Raw genomic sequence first — 14,684 nt, forward strand, 5'->3', positions numbered from 1 at the left:
AGGCTAAATACCGTGTGGGGGTTACCACAGGAGCAATCATTTGAAATACAGGTACATAGTTAATCATAACTTCAGATAGAAAAATGATACCTGCATACAGATAGCATAATCACATTCAGCAAATCATAACCTTTCTGTCGACACCTTACTTGGCAACCTTTGTACAAGATTTGTTGCAATCATATAACTGTGGTAGCAACAATGATCTACCTGGTCATATTTTATCAGATAAGGGAATGGCGGGTTGCAAGGTTATTGTAGGGAGGTTGCAGTATTGCCACCCTTATTTCTGTGCTGTTGCTGGCAGCGGCGCTGCCTTCAGAGCTGGGCTTCTAGTCAGCAGCAGCCGCTGCTCTCCAACTGCTCAGCTCTGAAGGCAGCGCCGTCGCCAGCAACAGTGCAGCAGTAAGGGTGGCATGGTTTGGTATCGCCACCCTTAGTTCTGTGCTGCTGCCTGCAGAGCTGGGCACCTGGTCAGCAGCCACCATTCTCTGGCCACCCAGGTCTGAAGGCAGCACAGAAGTAAGGGTGGCAATACCGTGACCCCCCTGCAACCCTTTTTTGGGTCAGGACCCCCAGTTTGAGAAACGCTGGTCTCCCTCTGTGAAATCTGTATAGTATAGGGTAGAAGCACACAAAAGACCAGATTTCATGGGGGAGACCAGATTTCACGGTCCATGACGTGTTTTTCACAGCCGTGAATTTGGTAGGGCCCTACTTATGGGGGTTGTAGTTCGATGGCCTCATTTATGCTAATCTTTGGCCCGAGTTTCCCTAACCTATTGCTGCAGATACCATGGACGATTATGTGATAAGGCCTAGTCTACTGGATAAATTCAATGCAAGGTAATATTAAGGCAGCATTGAACTTCAGATTTTAACACAGTTTTGAAAAATTCTACTCCCATTAGCAGTGGGGTTTTTGCAAATGCAAGTAATTCCACTTTGCCAAGTCACTGAGTCACTGCCTTGTAGTCAGAGCAACCACCACCACCACCCAACAGGAAATACAGAAATTTCAGTACACCTGACCTAACTTCTCAAGAGTTGTATATATGTAGGTCACTAAGTAGCTCAGTGGTATCTCATAATTAGCATGATATAGCTTGGTTTTAATTTCTAAAAATTGAAGGAATCATACGTATGGTGGAAGAGCCGATAATGGTTTAGAATTTATTTACCATAACATTTTTAACAGATACAAAGAGATTATGGTTTCTGTGTGTAAACCTTTACTACTTCAGCAGATCTTATTAATAACTCTTGTTTATGCATTACTGTTGTATAACAATACATCTATGGATGATTATTATCACCAGACAATTGGCTAGCCTCCTTCTATTGTAGCACCGTTGAAATAAAGAAACTGAGTCCAATTTTATTTGTTTGCAAATTGTGTTGAATCTTCATGTCACTACAACAGAAGTTATAATCACATCTAGCAGAATACTACATGTAGTATCCATATATGGATATGTAAAATTGACTCAGTAAGGGGTTCTGTTGAAACCACATTCATCTCAGTGCTTTTGGTAGAAGAATAAGAATATTTAAAAAACCAGCCGCACAACGTTATTCAAAGTTTAGCCCACAATTAGCTAATAGTTCCTTCTCTATTCAGTTTCTTTATTGTTAAAAGAGCATCACAGTTTGACCCTTTCAAGAACAAAACCTTTAGATTATAATGTTTAAATAGCATCTCTTATTTAATGTACCTAGAAATTACATAACTGCACCAATTTAAAGTCAGAGAGGACTCAACTTGTAGAAGAATCCCAGTAGTACGAGAGAAACTAGAAATGTTATAACCATGGGAAATGGATGACACTCACATCCCTCATGCAATGCCGGAGTACATAGGCTTTGTGCCAAGGACCAGCCCATGAATTGAAGTGGAGTGAATCTCCCTAACCTATGCGTAGTCAACTACAAGCCAGTTCCTGCATGACTGTCCTGATGATGTGCATAATGGATGTACATCAAAGTAGTGTTGGTTGTTTACCTGTGGGTTCATTGAACAGCAACGAGGAAGCTTTTGTGGCTTTAGGGGCAGAAGTGATGTAAACTTCCAGTCCTTCCCAAAAATGATATATGGGTTAGTAAGTCATTGTCGAGAATGTAAAACCACAATCGTTTCCCATGAATTAAGGAAACTCCATACATAATTACACCTAAAGGATTATCATTGGGGGTCAGTCATGGGGGACACTGCTAATTTCTGAGAAGTCACTGGAAAAAATGAGGTTAAGGATATAGAAGCTCATCTTGTGCAGTTTTAATAGAGTTAGTTGGGCTGATTTTTCAGAAAACATTAAGAATATTTTACTGAGGATCCAATTTTTTTTCTAGTTTAAACAGAATTACCATGGATCAATTTACTTGATTTAGACACTGTTATGGGAGCACCCCCCTGGCAGCCCAGTGCAGCATCACCATTACATCTCTGCCTCAGTTTCCGCAATGGGCTTTCAATAAGCACACAAAGGCTTATGTCTATAAGCAGTGCCCTTTCAGGGGTCTACTTTCTTTAACTCAGAGATGAAACTTTATACAAATAGGCCTCACCCCAGCATCTCAAGGAGGAGGAGAAGGGGACTGAGTTACCCTTAGTCCAGCAACCCCACTTATGTCCAAGTCCCTTTAAAGAGGGAAGCCAGGGCCTCTTGTTATCAGCTGGGGAAGTCTCTCTCCTCTTGGGTCTAGGTGCCCACAGAGGGGAAACTGCAAAAACCCTTCCTCAGAACAGCATATACTCTCTCTGATCTGGGGACTCTGGTGCTACTTGGTGAAGTCCTTCGGGGGCACATTCTGGTGAAACTAGGCCTTCATAGCTCATCCCATTCGGAACTTCTCCCATCTAGGAGCATTCTTCCTTAATTTCCTTTCGTGGTGAGCCCTCCTCACATGGTTCCTCATAAGAAGCCCTCTGCTTGGGAACACTCTCATACCGGGGGTTGTTCCTTTCCTTTCATCAAGCCCAGGGACTTCCCTGCCTAATTAACGGTTACTCAATAAGTTAATTAGTCCCATATGAATCTGAGTTGCCTCATTTCTCTTGTGGAGCCTATCAGAGAGATGCTGCACCCTTGACCGTTTCAGAAGGCTAGCTATCCTCTGGCAGACACCTTTGCTAAACAGGGTGGTTAATCCCAAGCATTAAAAATTATATGAGTCAGGCCCTGCAAAAAAATCATAAGACTTTAAAAAATATAAGTTGTAAATCTTTTCATTTGCCTTCTGTTTTCTGAGAGTTTTAGAGTTTGCACTTTCAAGCTTTCCTCTGCAACTGGAAGGGCTAGAAGGATGGGTTGATATAGTCCAGAATCCTGGACTCTCCAAGGTTAGAGAGATTTAAGAAATTCATAAAAGTGGGTACTGTGCAATGGGAAGTAATTAATACATGGGTGAGACTGTCAGTATAGCCAGATTAAATCTGAACTTCAGCTGTGGGACTAGGCAGACACAGTGAAGGGCAACATGGAAGGAAAGAGAAAATTCATGGTCAACTATGACTCTCAAGATTTCTGATCATAAGAGCAAAGGAGGGTGACTATGGAGTCAGACATGTTGCATAAAAAAGCTTTTACCAGTAGGAGGTTCACACTTTGGAGGACTCAGCAGTAAGACAACATGAAGTAGACAGGGGATATGATATGATTGAGACAGTCATTTACTATACAGATGGAAGAGAGAGGCTCATGAATCATTACTTGTGTTGTCTGGAAAAAAACAACAACAACATACATCCAAATTTGCAATTAGCACTACAGGAGAAGACAGGTGGAGAAAAGGACGAAGGTTAAGCCTTCAATCACTACATAAAAGCAGGGATGAAGGAAAGATTCAAGGTCCAATTCTTCACTGCCTTGCACCTCATGTAATCATTTACACCTATGCCATGTCGGGGTGGGCACATATAAAATGCTACCACAGCTGAATAGCATTTTACACCCATGTTTCATAAGTATAAATGAGGAAACAAGGCCAAAAGCGGTGAGGAACTGGACCTTCAAAGCCTTCAGCAGAAAGGAAAAAGACTGGCTGGGGTTGGACCAAATTCACCACTGGTGTAGGTAGATACAGTTCCACTAAAGTCAATGGAGTCACTTACACAGCTGATAAATCTGGCCCATAGGATTCAAACCCACAGAGAAAAGTGCAGGCAAAGCTGGGTCTTGATTGGCATGCTCATGGAGAGAGTGATTGATAGAACAGACAAACAACCACGGTGGGGTCAGTCAGATCAGGGGAGACGGATGCAAAGCCCAGGGGTCAGTAGTTAATTACTATGAAGGAGGATGTCTGAATCCTCATTGATAATGGTCGATCCCTGATAGTTCTCTTGCAGTGGTGGATGGAAAGACGAGAGAAAGCCACCAGAGCCTTACTAAGGCAAAAGGGGGTTGGCTACAGGACAGCAGTTAGTAACTGGGGAATGGTTCAAGCAGGAAACTTGAAAGAAACTCAAGCCTCATATCCAACCTCTCTCTTTGTAGCTTTCCTCCCACTCTCCTTCCCGCCTCTTCACATGCTGCCTGTCTTATAGTGCCCTCCTCCCACTGGGCCAGGTTTTGCTCTTGCTGAGCCAGCTTACTCCCTGGGGCAGATCTGCCTGAGCTCACTCAAGGAATCCAGGGAAGCAGTTTCCAGTGAAGTCAGTAGTTTTATTTTAAGCCTTCTTCACAAACAAATCAAAACCTGGCAGACTCTTCCCTCAAGAGCCTGGGCAGGCCAAGTAGTCCCCTCCCCAAGTCTGTCCCTCACACCAGTAACTTCAGCAACTCAAAATTTCCTGGTTCTTGCTTCAGCAACAAAGGACATCACAGTGTCTCCCTCAGCTTTCTGGACAGAATTGCAATCTCCCCTTCTCCATTTCCTGCTGCCCTCTTTTATAATGATCAGCTAATTAATTTCCAGCTCTTTTCTCAGGTGCAGCAGGAAGGGCTAATCAGTAAATCAGCTAATCAGCCAGTGGCAGGCCTTTGACCCCAGAGGAATGGTATCCCGTATATCTTGACATACCTCTCTGCCACCTCCATCCTACAGGGCCACTCACTACAAAGCCCTCTGGCTTCTTTGGTTCTTGGAAGGAAATCTGCCTTCCTAAGCCAATGTTCTGTTTGAAATTGAAAAGGCTGTAAAGCTAAGTAAGTACTAACTTGTCTCCTACAGGCATTTGAGTACTTTGAGGCCATTCGAGTCCTTAGCGCCGTATGATCAGTGACTAAGACAAAAGATGTTCCAATCAGGAAGTATCTCAGTGCCTTTATGGCCCAGTGTACGCCAGGCATTCCTTCTTGAGGACAGAGTACTGGGTTTCCCAGTCTAAAGGTTTTCTACTTTTGTAAAGGCAAGGGTTTTGTCTTGTCCATGGAACGTTTGGGATAGCACCACACCTCAGATGTCTCTTTGTAAACTGAATTCTTGAGAGAAATCAGGGATGTGCAATGCTGGCTTACTGAAGAGAATCTGTTTAATTTTTTGAAATGCTTGATCACACATAGGGACCATGTAACTTGTTGAGGGGCTGATTTTTTAACAAGGTCGGTAAGATATACAACCAATAAGGCAAAATTGGGCACAAATTTGCTATAGTACCTTACTAGGCCTAGACATGCTTTTTAGTTTTTTTGTATGGGGTGTTTGCTAGGGTGTCAACTTTGTCCACTAGGGCTTGGACATTACTGTTCCCTAGATAGCTCAAACATTTCTTTTCCCATCTTGCATTTCTTTGGGTTTGCTGTTAGCTGGGCCTCCTGTAGGGCTTAAAGTATGGCTGCTAGGTTCCGGAGGCATGTGGCCCAGTCCGGACAACCACATTATCTAGGTAGGTCACGGCACAGTGATGGTAGGGTCATAACACCCTGTACATCAGCCTTTGATAGGTGGCCGGAACCCCAGGCAACCCAAAGGAATGGTAACAAATTGGAACAGGCTCACTTGGGTAGAAAAGATGGGTTTTTTCAGCAGTTGGGAGTAAGGAGAATTTACCAATAGTCCTTAGTTAGATCTAATGTGATAAAATGGGCTTGACTGAGGCAATCCAGCAGGCGATCATTGACTTGGGGCATTGGATACGCATCAATGTCAGAAATGGCGTTTAACTGACGGAAACACAAAATTGTACAATTTCATCTGGCTTTGGTGCCAAAACCATCAGACTTCATCAGGGACTATGAAACTCTGCAGTTATTCCCAATCTTTACATTTCGTGGACTTCCTGAACTAACAGAGGTTTGACACCTTCTGGTATTTGATATGACTTCCAAATGGTCTTGGCCCCAGCCCTCTGTGGATGTGGCAAGTCACCAGTAAGGTTTGTCCCTAGTGGGAAGAACACCTCCTTATATACTCCCAGGAGCTTGTTTATTTGTCTTCTCCACCCATTAGCTTCTCCCCAGGTGACATCTCCTCTATCCCAGTTTTGGCCCTCTTAGGGACCTGAGGCCCCAGATCCTCTTCTCCTCCTCCAGGTGGATGAAGGATCTCCTTTACCTCTCCCCTGCCAGGATTTTAATGCATTTTACATGATAAATCTGCTTTGTTTTTGCTGGTATGGGAAATACATTTTGTAATCTATTGGTCCCACCCCATGGAACACTTCATACATGCCCTGCCATTTGGACGGAGCTTTCTGTATAAGTGGGGAGGGAGTAAGAGCACTCAGTCTCCCAGAAATCATATTGTTGCATCTGGGTCTATTGGGCCTGAAAGAGAGAGGTTAGTTTGGGCCAAGTGATCCAAGCTTTCAAACCTTTCCCTCATTGGAATGACATATTGGAAGACAGTGGTAGAGTGGGTGGAGGTGAGCTCCTCAAAACTTCCTAACCAAGTTTAATCTTTCTCAAGGCTGACTCCCATTAAAAAGCTCTAAAGGGGAGAAGCCCATGGAGGACTGTGGTACCTCTTGCGCTCCAAAGAAATGATAGGGGAGCAGCTGTCTTTGGCCTCTATTCCCAGAAACTTATTTAACATATTTGCCAAAATATCTGTCTAGGGAAAGTAGATTGAGGTCCAGAGTGGTCATACTTTCAACAGTGCCCAAACTTGTTGGAACACCTGGGATATGAAATTAGTCCCTTGATCAATGATGACTTCTGATGAAAGTCCAACCCAGGAAAACATTTGGAGTAGCTCTCACACTAGAGTGGAGGCAAAGGTGTTTCATAAAGGAATTGCCTCTAGCTATTGGGCCATATAGTCCACAAGTACCAAAATAAACATGTGACCTTAGGTGAACTTCTCCTGAGGGTCTATTATATCAATCCCTACCCCCTTAAAGGGGGTTGCCATGAGGGAAGGGAGCTGCTGTGGGTCCAGTCCTGATCCTTTGGGGGCTACTTTTTGGCAACTGAGGCATGATAAACAGAAATTGGCTGCCTCTTTATATATCCCTGGCCAAAAGAATCAGGCCAACAATCTTTCTTGGGTTTTCACCTTACCTAGGTGTCCATTGGGAAGAGTATGGGGTAGCCATAAGAACTCCTCTCAGATGGGCTTGGGGACTAGGAGTTGATATCTGTGTTCTTCAGTTTGGGGATGTCTCTCTACTTTGTACAAAAAAATCTCAACCCATAATTCAAAGCAGGAAAACTGATGAGATGCATGTTGAGTGGTGACCATCCTGTTGACTGTGGGGCATTGGTTGAAACATTCCTGGAGTGTTTGGTTGTCCTGTTGAGTTGCCACAACATCACGGGTGTCACTCAGGATGCTGCAATCTAGGTTGTGAAGGGGTTCTGCAGTGTCTTTGGATGGGGATAACCTACAAACAGTTGGAAATGTTCCCTCCCCAGGGTCTACCTTTTGGGAAAGTTCTTCTCCAGGCTCCATGGAGTTGCCTCCACCACAGGCCCAGGCTCGTCCTCCATCCAAGGCTTCTTTTGCTGTTTTTCTGATCTCTGGGACCTTCTTGAGACTTCAAAAAGATCAGATTGAGTGAGAGGGAAATATGTCCTAGTTATCCTCGGGGGTGGAGGGTGTCTTTTCTTGTGGCTGAAGGGGGGTCTGGGCTGCAGGGAACATTTTCTCTTCCTGGAGAGTCCAAAGATGTTCCCAGTTGCACTCTAGGATCACTGGCCAGGGTAGGCAATCTGCCACTCCTACCTGGAGGTGCCCTAGCTGGTCTGCTTCCTACAAAATGACAGAGGTCGTTGGGTGTGTATTGATTTCTCCATGGATGCAGGAATACTGGACGTATTGCTCTGGATCCAGGGCTTTGGGTAAGACTAAGTCCAGTTGAAGTAGATTTTGTCCACACCCCAAATCTATCAATTCTTCCTCCATGTTTGGCCCTGTTTTTATCAAGAACATGAAGTACCTTGGGATCAGTTCTATTCATTGGTTTGGATCCTCACCCACTTGACTGAAGAGGCACCCTATCTAGTCGCATTCCATTGTAGGGGATTCCCATTGAATGTGCCCAGGTTGCCCACAGTTATAACATACTACTGGCCCTTTGCGGGAGGGTGATAGTAGTCTCTTGAAAGTCTGGGATCTTGGAGCCCCTGTTCCTGGTGGGGACCGTGTGATGGGGAGGAACGTTTCAGTCACTCGAGGTGGACCAATACTGTAACCCTTGTGAGGTTGGTAGGTTATCATCTCTCACCTCCGTTCTAAATGTGGCCAGTCAACAGGTAGACTGGTCTTCCCATTCCTTGCTAAGTTGACCTCCAAAACCAATTAGTTGTCTTGACTGCCTCCACAGTGGATGTAGGGCAAAACCATCAAACCCAGGTTTGTACCAACATAGGGAGAACGTGCCGTTATTGTTCTAGGACAATACTGTCCATGAGCTCTGCCACTGCGTGGCTTCTGGGTTTAGCCATTGGGTAGCCAAATCCTCAAGCCCTCCCATCTTCTAATCCTCTCTTTCCTTTTCCCAGCCTAGGACTATAACTAACCCACATTAAGTGCCCTTCCCATCACAACATTATATTAAAAATAAAACAATCTTCGTTAACTCTCCTTTTGCTCTCCCAGCTCATCTTGTCTTACCTGTGTCCATCTTTTACACCTCAGTTTGCCAATGACTGTACACGGGAACAGCCCTGCACCTACCCTGGATCCAATTACAGGGATGGCCCCCTGCACAGTTAGCTGCAGAATTGGGGCCTTAATTTGCAAGCATGTCAGGACATGGACTATCTCGATATTCGTTACTTGTGCACATTGTCGGTGCCTAATAAAGAATAATAATACATCTTTCTTACCATTTGAATTTGGGTAATATTTACAAAAAGTTAAATTTCTCCTTAGCCTGTAGCCCTTCCACTGCCTCCACCATTATTTTAAGCCCAAAGTGTAGTATTTTTGTTCTGAAGACCCTGGTTTATCTGAATAGAATGAAGAACACGGAATTCATTTAAACAGTTGTACAAATGTGAGGCGGTTCAGTGCAAATGATGCTCATTTTGGGACATGTTTCAGTTTTGGAAAATGAGGATTTGGGAGCAAAGGGGTTTCTAAAAATGAGGTCTTACTATATTGAATATATTTAGACCTTGATCTTTCAACAAGAGCTGTGTGGACATAGGTGGAACTCCATCAATGTCAGTCGGGCTCTGGGCAGGTGCATGGACCCCAACTCTTGGGGGGGCAGGGACAGCATCTAACTGTGTATTTAACAGCACCTAGCACAATGGGGCCCCAGTCTCCACTAATGCCTCTCGGCACTACAGTAATACAAATAATAAATAAGTATAAATGTAGAACATGTTTACAAAATTGAATCAAGTCTAAAATCAAACTGCTGAGTGAGCTGGTGTGTTATGATCAAGACAAAGGTCACAAAACCTGTCAACTTTACAATAAACAATTTTTTCAAAAGAGCATCGCGGGTTCACATCCGTGTAACTTCAACAATACGGCAAGAAAAGCCCCTGTCTACCCCAACATTAAAAATGGGGTTACTTCTTATAAGAAACGGAAGAGTGCAAAGCCCTTGAGGTTGTGTTCTGTGTGGGTTTTGGTGGTGGTTATTCTCAGAAGAGGATGCTGGAAAGTAAGAAACTTGCTGATGTCATTTTTAATTCATCACCAGACACCCAGGAAAAAGATGCTGATGGGTCTATATAAGATGCACCTAGACTCCTGCATAGCACAACAAGAATCCCGGCAAAGGTAAGATTTGAAGTCCTCCTGGCTTTCTTGCTTTGTCTTACCCAGTCTCTCTCTCTGATGATGGCTGTCTCTGTTTCTCATCGGTGCAGAGTACTGTAGCTGCGGCCCAGCTGAACTCACTACTTTGGATTTTGAGCCATGGTGTCCATACAGAACTGGATGAGGTGCTCCCCGGCCTGGATCTTTTTCTGCGTCTGCTGTCTTCCTCTCCTTCTCCTGGCCCTCCCCATGCCTCCAAAAGGAGCAGGAGTTGCTCCTGCCAGTCACTCCTGCAGACTCAAAAAGATCAGCTTCCAGCAATCCTACATCAGGAATCGCACCTACACGTTGGCCAAACTGGTATAGTAACCTATTTATCTACTATGGTAGTACTTGAGTGCCCTCTCTCATCTCCATTGCCATGGGTCTCCCCTCCCATATTCCACTTTCTTTTTACCCCTGCCCCCCACCTCTACATAGACATGTACTTATGCTGCAGTGATGCTTTTAGAGGCAGGTATAGTATACTACCTGCTAAATACACAGTTTTGTGAAACCTCAACGATCTGTGGAGGGATAACCCACTGGTGAAGCACAGCTCATTTCTAATAAACTGCTGTGCACTCTACTAAATTTCTTCTGCTTTCCCTGGAGCTGGCAAATTTTGAAAAAAGAGTTTTCATTTCTCTCTCCCCCTAGCCCCATTCAAAGCTGGCCATGGACATGACTCTAGGAATAACTAGTAAGCTCCTCTGAAGAGTGTAACCTCCTATACACTTCTGACTCTCCCTCTTCCCCAGTAGGCTCAGCCTTCTCCATCTCACCCGGGGTCCCCTCTGAGGTATAATTCCTGAATCCGGCAGCTGTCACTCAAAGCAGGGTGACAGTTGTACTGTCCTAGATTCATAGATTCATAGATACTAAGGTCAGAAGGGACCATTCTGATCATCTAGTCCGACCTCCTGCACAACGCAGGCCACAGAATCTCACCCACCCACTCCTACGAAAAACCTCACCTATGTCTGAGCTACTGAAGTCCTCAAATTGTGGTTTAAAGACTTCAAGGAGCAGAGAATCCTCCCTCAAGTGACCCGTGCCCCATGCTACAGAGGAAGGTGAAAAACCTCCAGGGCCTCTTCCAATCTGCCCTAGAGGAAAATTCCTTCCCGACCCCAAATATGGCGATCCGCTAAACCCTGAGCATATGGGCAAAATTCACCAGCCAGATACTACAGAAAATTCTTTCCTGGGTAACTCAGATCCCATCCATCTAATATCCCATCTCAGGGGATTAGTCCTATTTACCCATAATATTTAAAGATCAATTAATTACCAAAATCACATTATCCCATCATACCATCTCCCCCATAAATTTATCGAGTAGAATCTTAAAGCCAGTCCTGCACTATTGTTGTAGAATATTGACTTCCTTTCTACCTATCTCTCAGGCTAGGCTCTCGGACCAGGACACAGACAACAGGCTCATTGGACAGCAGCTGTACATTAATGTCCAGGTGAGCTTTACATACGCTGCACACAGCCAGCTACCTACGCTGCATTTATTGGTTTATTATTATATAGGGTGACCCTCCTACTTTGTGTTTCGTAGGAGACTAATCGCTGCTATGTGATGAAGAGGGTAATAGAGATCATAGTGAACGAAGTACTTCTTTCTGCGCCCAGAAACCATTATCCATATATCCATGATGTGGCACAGTTCTTAGCAGCTCTGAGCACAGAGCTAAGTGGCTGCGTAAGTATGGCACACTTATATAGACCCTGGCTGTTTTCCATCCTACCTCTCCTGCATCTTCTCGTCTCTGCTTCCCATCCTTCATTCTGCTCTCAGGTGGCTTTTGAATTTCAAGTGTAGCCTTAGCAGTGTGCTGTAGTGGCAAGGTGAGCACCCACTAGGTGCTGAAATCAAAGGAAACCTCAGATCAAGATACCCAAATTTAGGCTTGTGAAATCAAATAGATTAATAGAAAGGTGTGAAACAGAAAAACCGCACTGTCACACATTCACCAATCAAACCATGGCTTTTGTTTTTCAGAAATTCTCAGGACACAGAGTACATGTCGAAAAGAACCTGGAAGAAATGAAAGACAAAATTAAGCAGGTACGTTTGTTTTAACAAGACCAGTGCTGGCCCCCTAGTAGCTATTACACATAACTTACTTGTTGATTTTAAGACTAACAAATTAATGAATTGGCTGTGATTTGCCAGGTCATTATTTTTCATTGTTGTTCCAATGTCCCTATTGAGCTTGATCCAAAGCCCACTGAAGTCAGTTAGGGTCTTTCTGTTGACTCCAATGAATTTTGGATTAGGCCCATTGTCAGCTGTGACTAATGATGAAAAAATACCCATTTCAGCTGGCTCTTGTGTAATCCAAAACTATAAACAGTTTAATGCAGAAAAAACCATAGTTGTGAAGCTAACCTTCTAAAGTGAGCAGAGATTATTTAAGGGGCAAGGGCTGCAGTGGTGATAGGGGGGTTAGGGCCATTTCTACTTCTCCTTTGTCTTGTTTATTTAGATTCTAAGATTTTTGGCATAGAGATCATGTCTTATCGATAGCTCTGAACCAGCAAGTGAATATTTCTGTGAAGTTAAGAGACTACTCACTTGCATAAAATTACTCCCATGTGTAAGCACTGGCAGGATTGGGGCCTGTGTTTGTTAATGGTGCTATGGAAGTATGTCCCTGAAATGGTAACCTGGACCTTATGTTCTTTATTGCCCAAACTGAGATTATAATGATATGCAAACTGTGATAGAGATATCACCATGTGCACTTAATTAATGAATGAATGTAATGTTACAGACAAGTCATTGCAATTTTTAACATTAAAAGAAAATAAATATATTTTTAGAACTTAAAAACTTCCTCCACCAACTGTGTCATGGTTGCTCTAGTGTACAATGTGATCTTTTACTGGAAAGAGATTGTAGGCTGGACTGTTCAGCCAATTGGGCAATCAGTTAGGGACAACTTCCTCAGATGTCATATTAAAAGTATCATAAGCCAAACCTCAGCACTGTTATGATGCTATTGTATATTGTGTGATTTCTATGTTCACTTGATACCTCTCTAGAGTAATTTAAAATGGAATTGGGCAAGGTCATGGAATATAGACTGTAGGGAACAATCCAGCATTGCCATGGTTTGGATTAGGTAGTTTCCATCTTGACGTTTACTGACATTAACAGGATTATTTGTAAGAGTAAAGTAAACAGGATTTAGCCCTATTTCTATGAAAATATTATATTCCAATCTAAATATTTGGTGATATTTGAGATATTAAAGAATTTTCTTTTTTTTCCTATATATATAGTTGGGAGTTAGTGGAAAGAACAAAGCAATTGGGGAGCTGGATTTGCTCTTTGATTACCTGGAAAATGCATGCACTGAAGGTCCGAAGAGAATTGTTACTAGTAAGGGAGGAAACAAGAAGAAAAACTGAAAGAACCTCCAGGAAATCATTGCTATGATACACATCATATATCTATTAAAAAGAAACATCTATAGGAGTGGTAGTTATTTAACAGTGCCAAACATTTCAACTTTAACCAAGTGCTTAAGTATTTTCTTGATTGGGGCCTATGCGCACAAGCACAAGTGGATATTTTGAAAGCTATGCAGTGATGCATGCCTGCATCTATCCCAATGTCTTTAACTTGAAAAATCTTTCTAGGAAATGTTGCTGTCTTTTTGTCAAATTGATCCTTCTCTAGAAAACAAATATTTCACGTTCTTTTAGCAAAAAGTATTTACAGGCTTTTAATATTTAATGCTAATTTATTGAACAGCAATAATTATACATTTATTTATATAAATTAATAGTATGAATTTATTTATAAAAGTGTACCAGAGGCTTTTACATGAAATATGGTATAACTTACAACTGTTATTATAATATTTATAGAATGATACATTTGAAAGAACTGCTTATTTGATATCTCTTTCATTGTTATTTATTATAATAAACACTTTGATGTTCCAAATATTGCAGTTTCATGAGGCTTTCCTTTCTAACTCAAACACTTGCACATGCAGGAAGATGTTGCTTGGCTGACGGTCCACTGGCCGCACAGTACACTATTATGGGGGATGCAGGGTCAAGTTTTGGGATATGCTTCTCCCTCTGTAGTGAGAATTCAGTGGAACAGTGCAGGGCCTCAAAGGGGCACCTTTGCATTTCCCCTATGCAGGGTCAGATAGGTGGAACCAGATCAGCCCCAGATGGTCATTGCAGCAGTGAGTAACAGACAGAGTAAAGGAATGCCCTATGCTCAGGAGTCCTGCTGCACAGGATTTGGGCACGAAACTGGTGTAGCTAACTCTGCCCCTCCCTTGTGCCAAGTGCAATTCATCCCTGCCTACCCAACCTTATCAACTCCACTGGTTATAGCTCAGTAATGAATTCCCACCTGCCCTTTTTTAATAGATTTGCACTGGGGAAGGGACATTAACATCAGTGGAGTTATTCCTGATTTACACTGGTTGAAGTGAGGTAACTTCAGAGCTCCTGAGGTTGGTCTTTCACTGCCTGAACTGGCAGGCTCACCTGGAGAACAT

At 43.2% G+C, this 14,684-nt stretch overlaps 2 protein-coding genes across 2 annotated transcripts in view; both read left to right on the forward strand.

Moving 5' to 3' along the window:
* The window catches only part of MDM1 (Mdm1 nuclear protein), a 44,680-nt gene extending 34,326 nt beyond the window's left edge, over positions 1–10,354 (forward strand). The window contains exons 15-16 of the transcript XR_006274703.1: positions 10,051–10,122; positions 10,212–10,354. The gene's annotated coding sequence lies outside the window, so the exon portion shown is untranslated. The remainder of the gene's footprint in view (positions 1–10,050; positions 10,123–10,211) is intronic.
* Positions 10,355–11,504: 1,150 nt separating this feature from the next.
* IL22 (interleukin 22) lies at positions 11,505–14,043 on the forward strand. The gene is made up of 4 exons (XM_038383949.2): positions 11,505–11,615; positions 11,711–11,854; positions 12,155–12,220; positions 13,441–14,043. Exons 2-4 carry the CDS (start codon positions 11,732–11,734, stop codon positions 13,567–13,569), a joined length of 318 nt encoding a protein of 105 aa, XP_038239877.2. The 5' UTR covers positions 11,505–11,615; positions 11,711–11,731; the 3' UTR covers positions 13,570–14,043.
* The last annotated feature ends 641 nt before the right edge of the window (positions 14,044–14,684 follow it).

Source organism: Dermochelys coriacea, chromosome 1, assembly GCF_009764565.3.
Source record: "Dermochelys coriacea isolate rDerCor1 chromosome 1, rDerCor1.pri.v4, whole genome shotgun sequence".
NCBI lineage: Eukaryota > Metazoa > Chordata > Testudines > Dermochelyidae > Dermochelys > Dermochelys coriacea.

Excerpts from the sequence above, each read along its gene's own strand:
- IL22 (XM_038383949.2), top strand. The coding sequence starts at position 11,732 with ATGAAGAGGGTAATAGAGATCATAGTGAACGAAGTACTTCTTTCTGCG. Across the intron at positions 11,855-12,154 it reads GCACAGAGCTAAGTGGCTGC|AAATTCTCAGGACACAGAGT; the intron begins GTAAGTATGGCA and ends TTTGTTTTTCAG. Across the intron at positions 12,221-13,440 it reads TGAAAGACAAAATTAAGCAG|TTGGGAGTTAGTGGAAAGAA; the intron begins GTACGTTTGTTT and ends CTATATATATAG.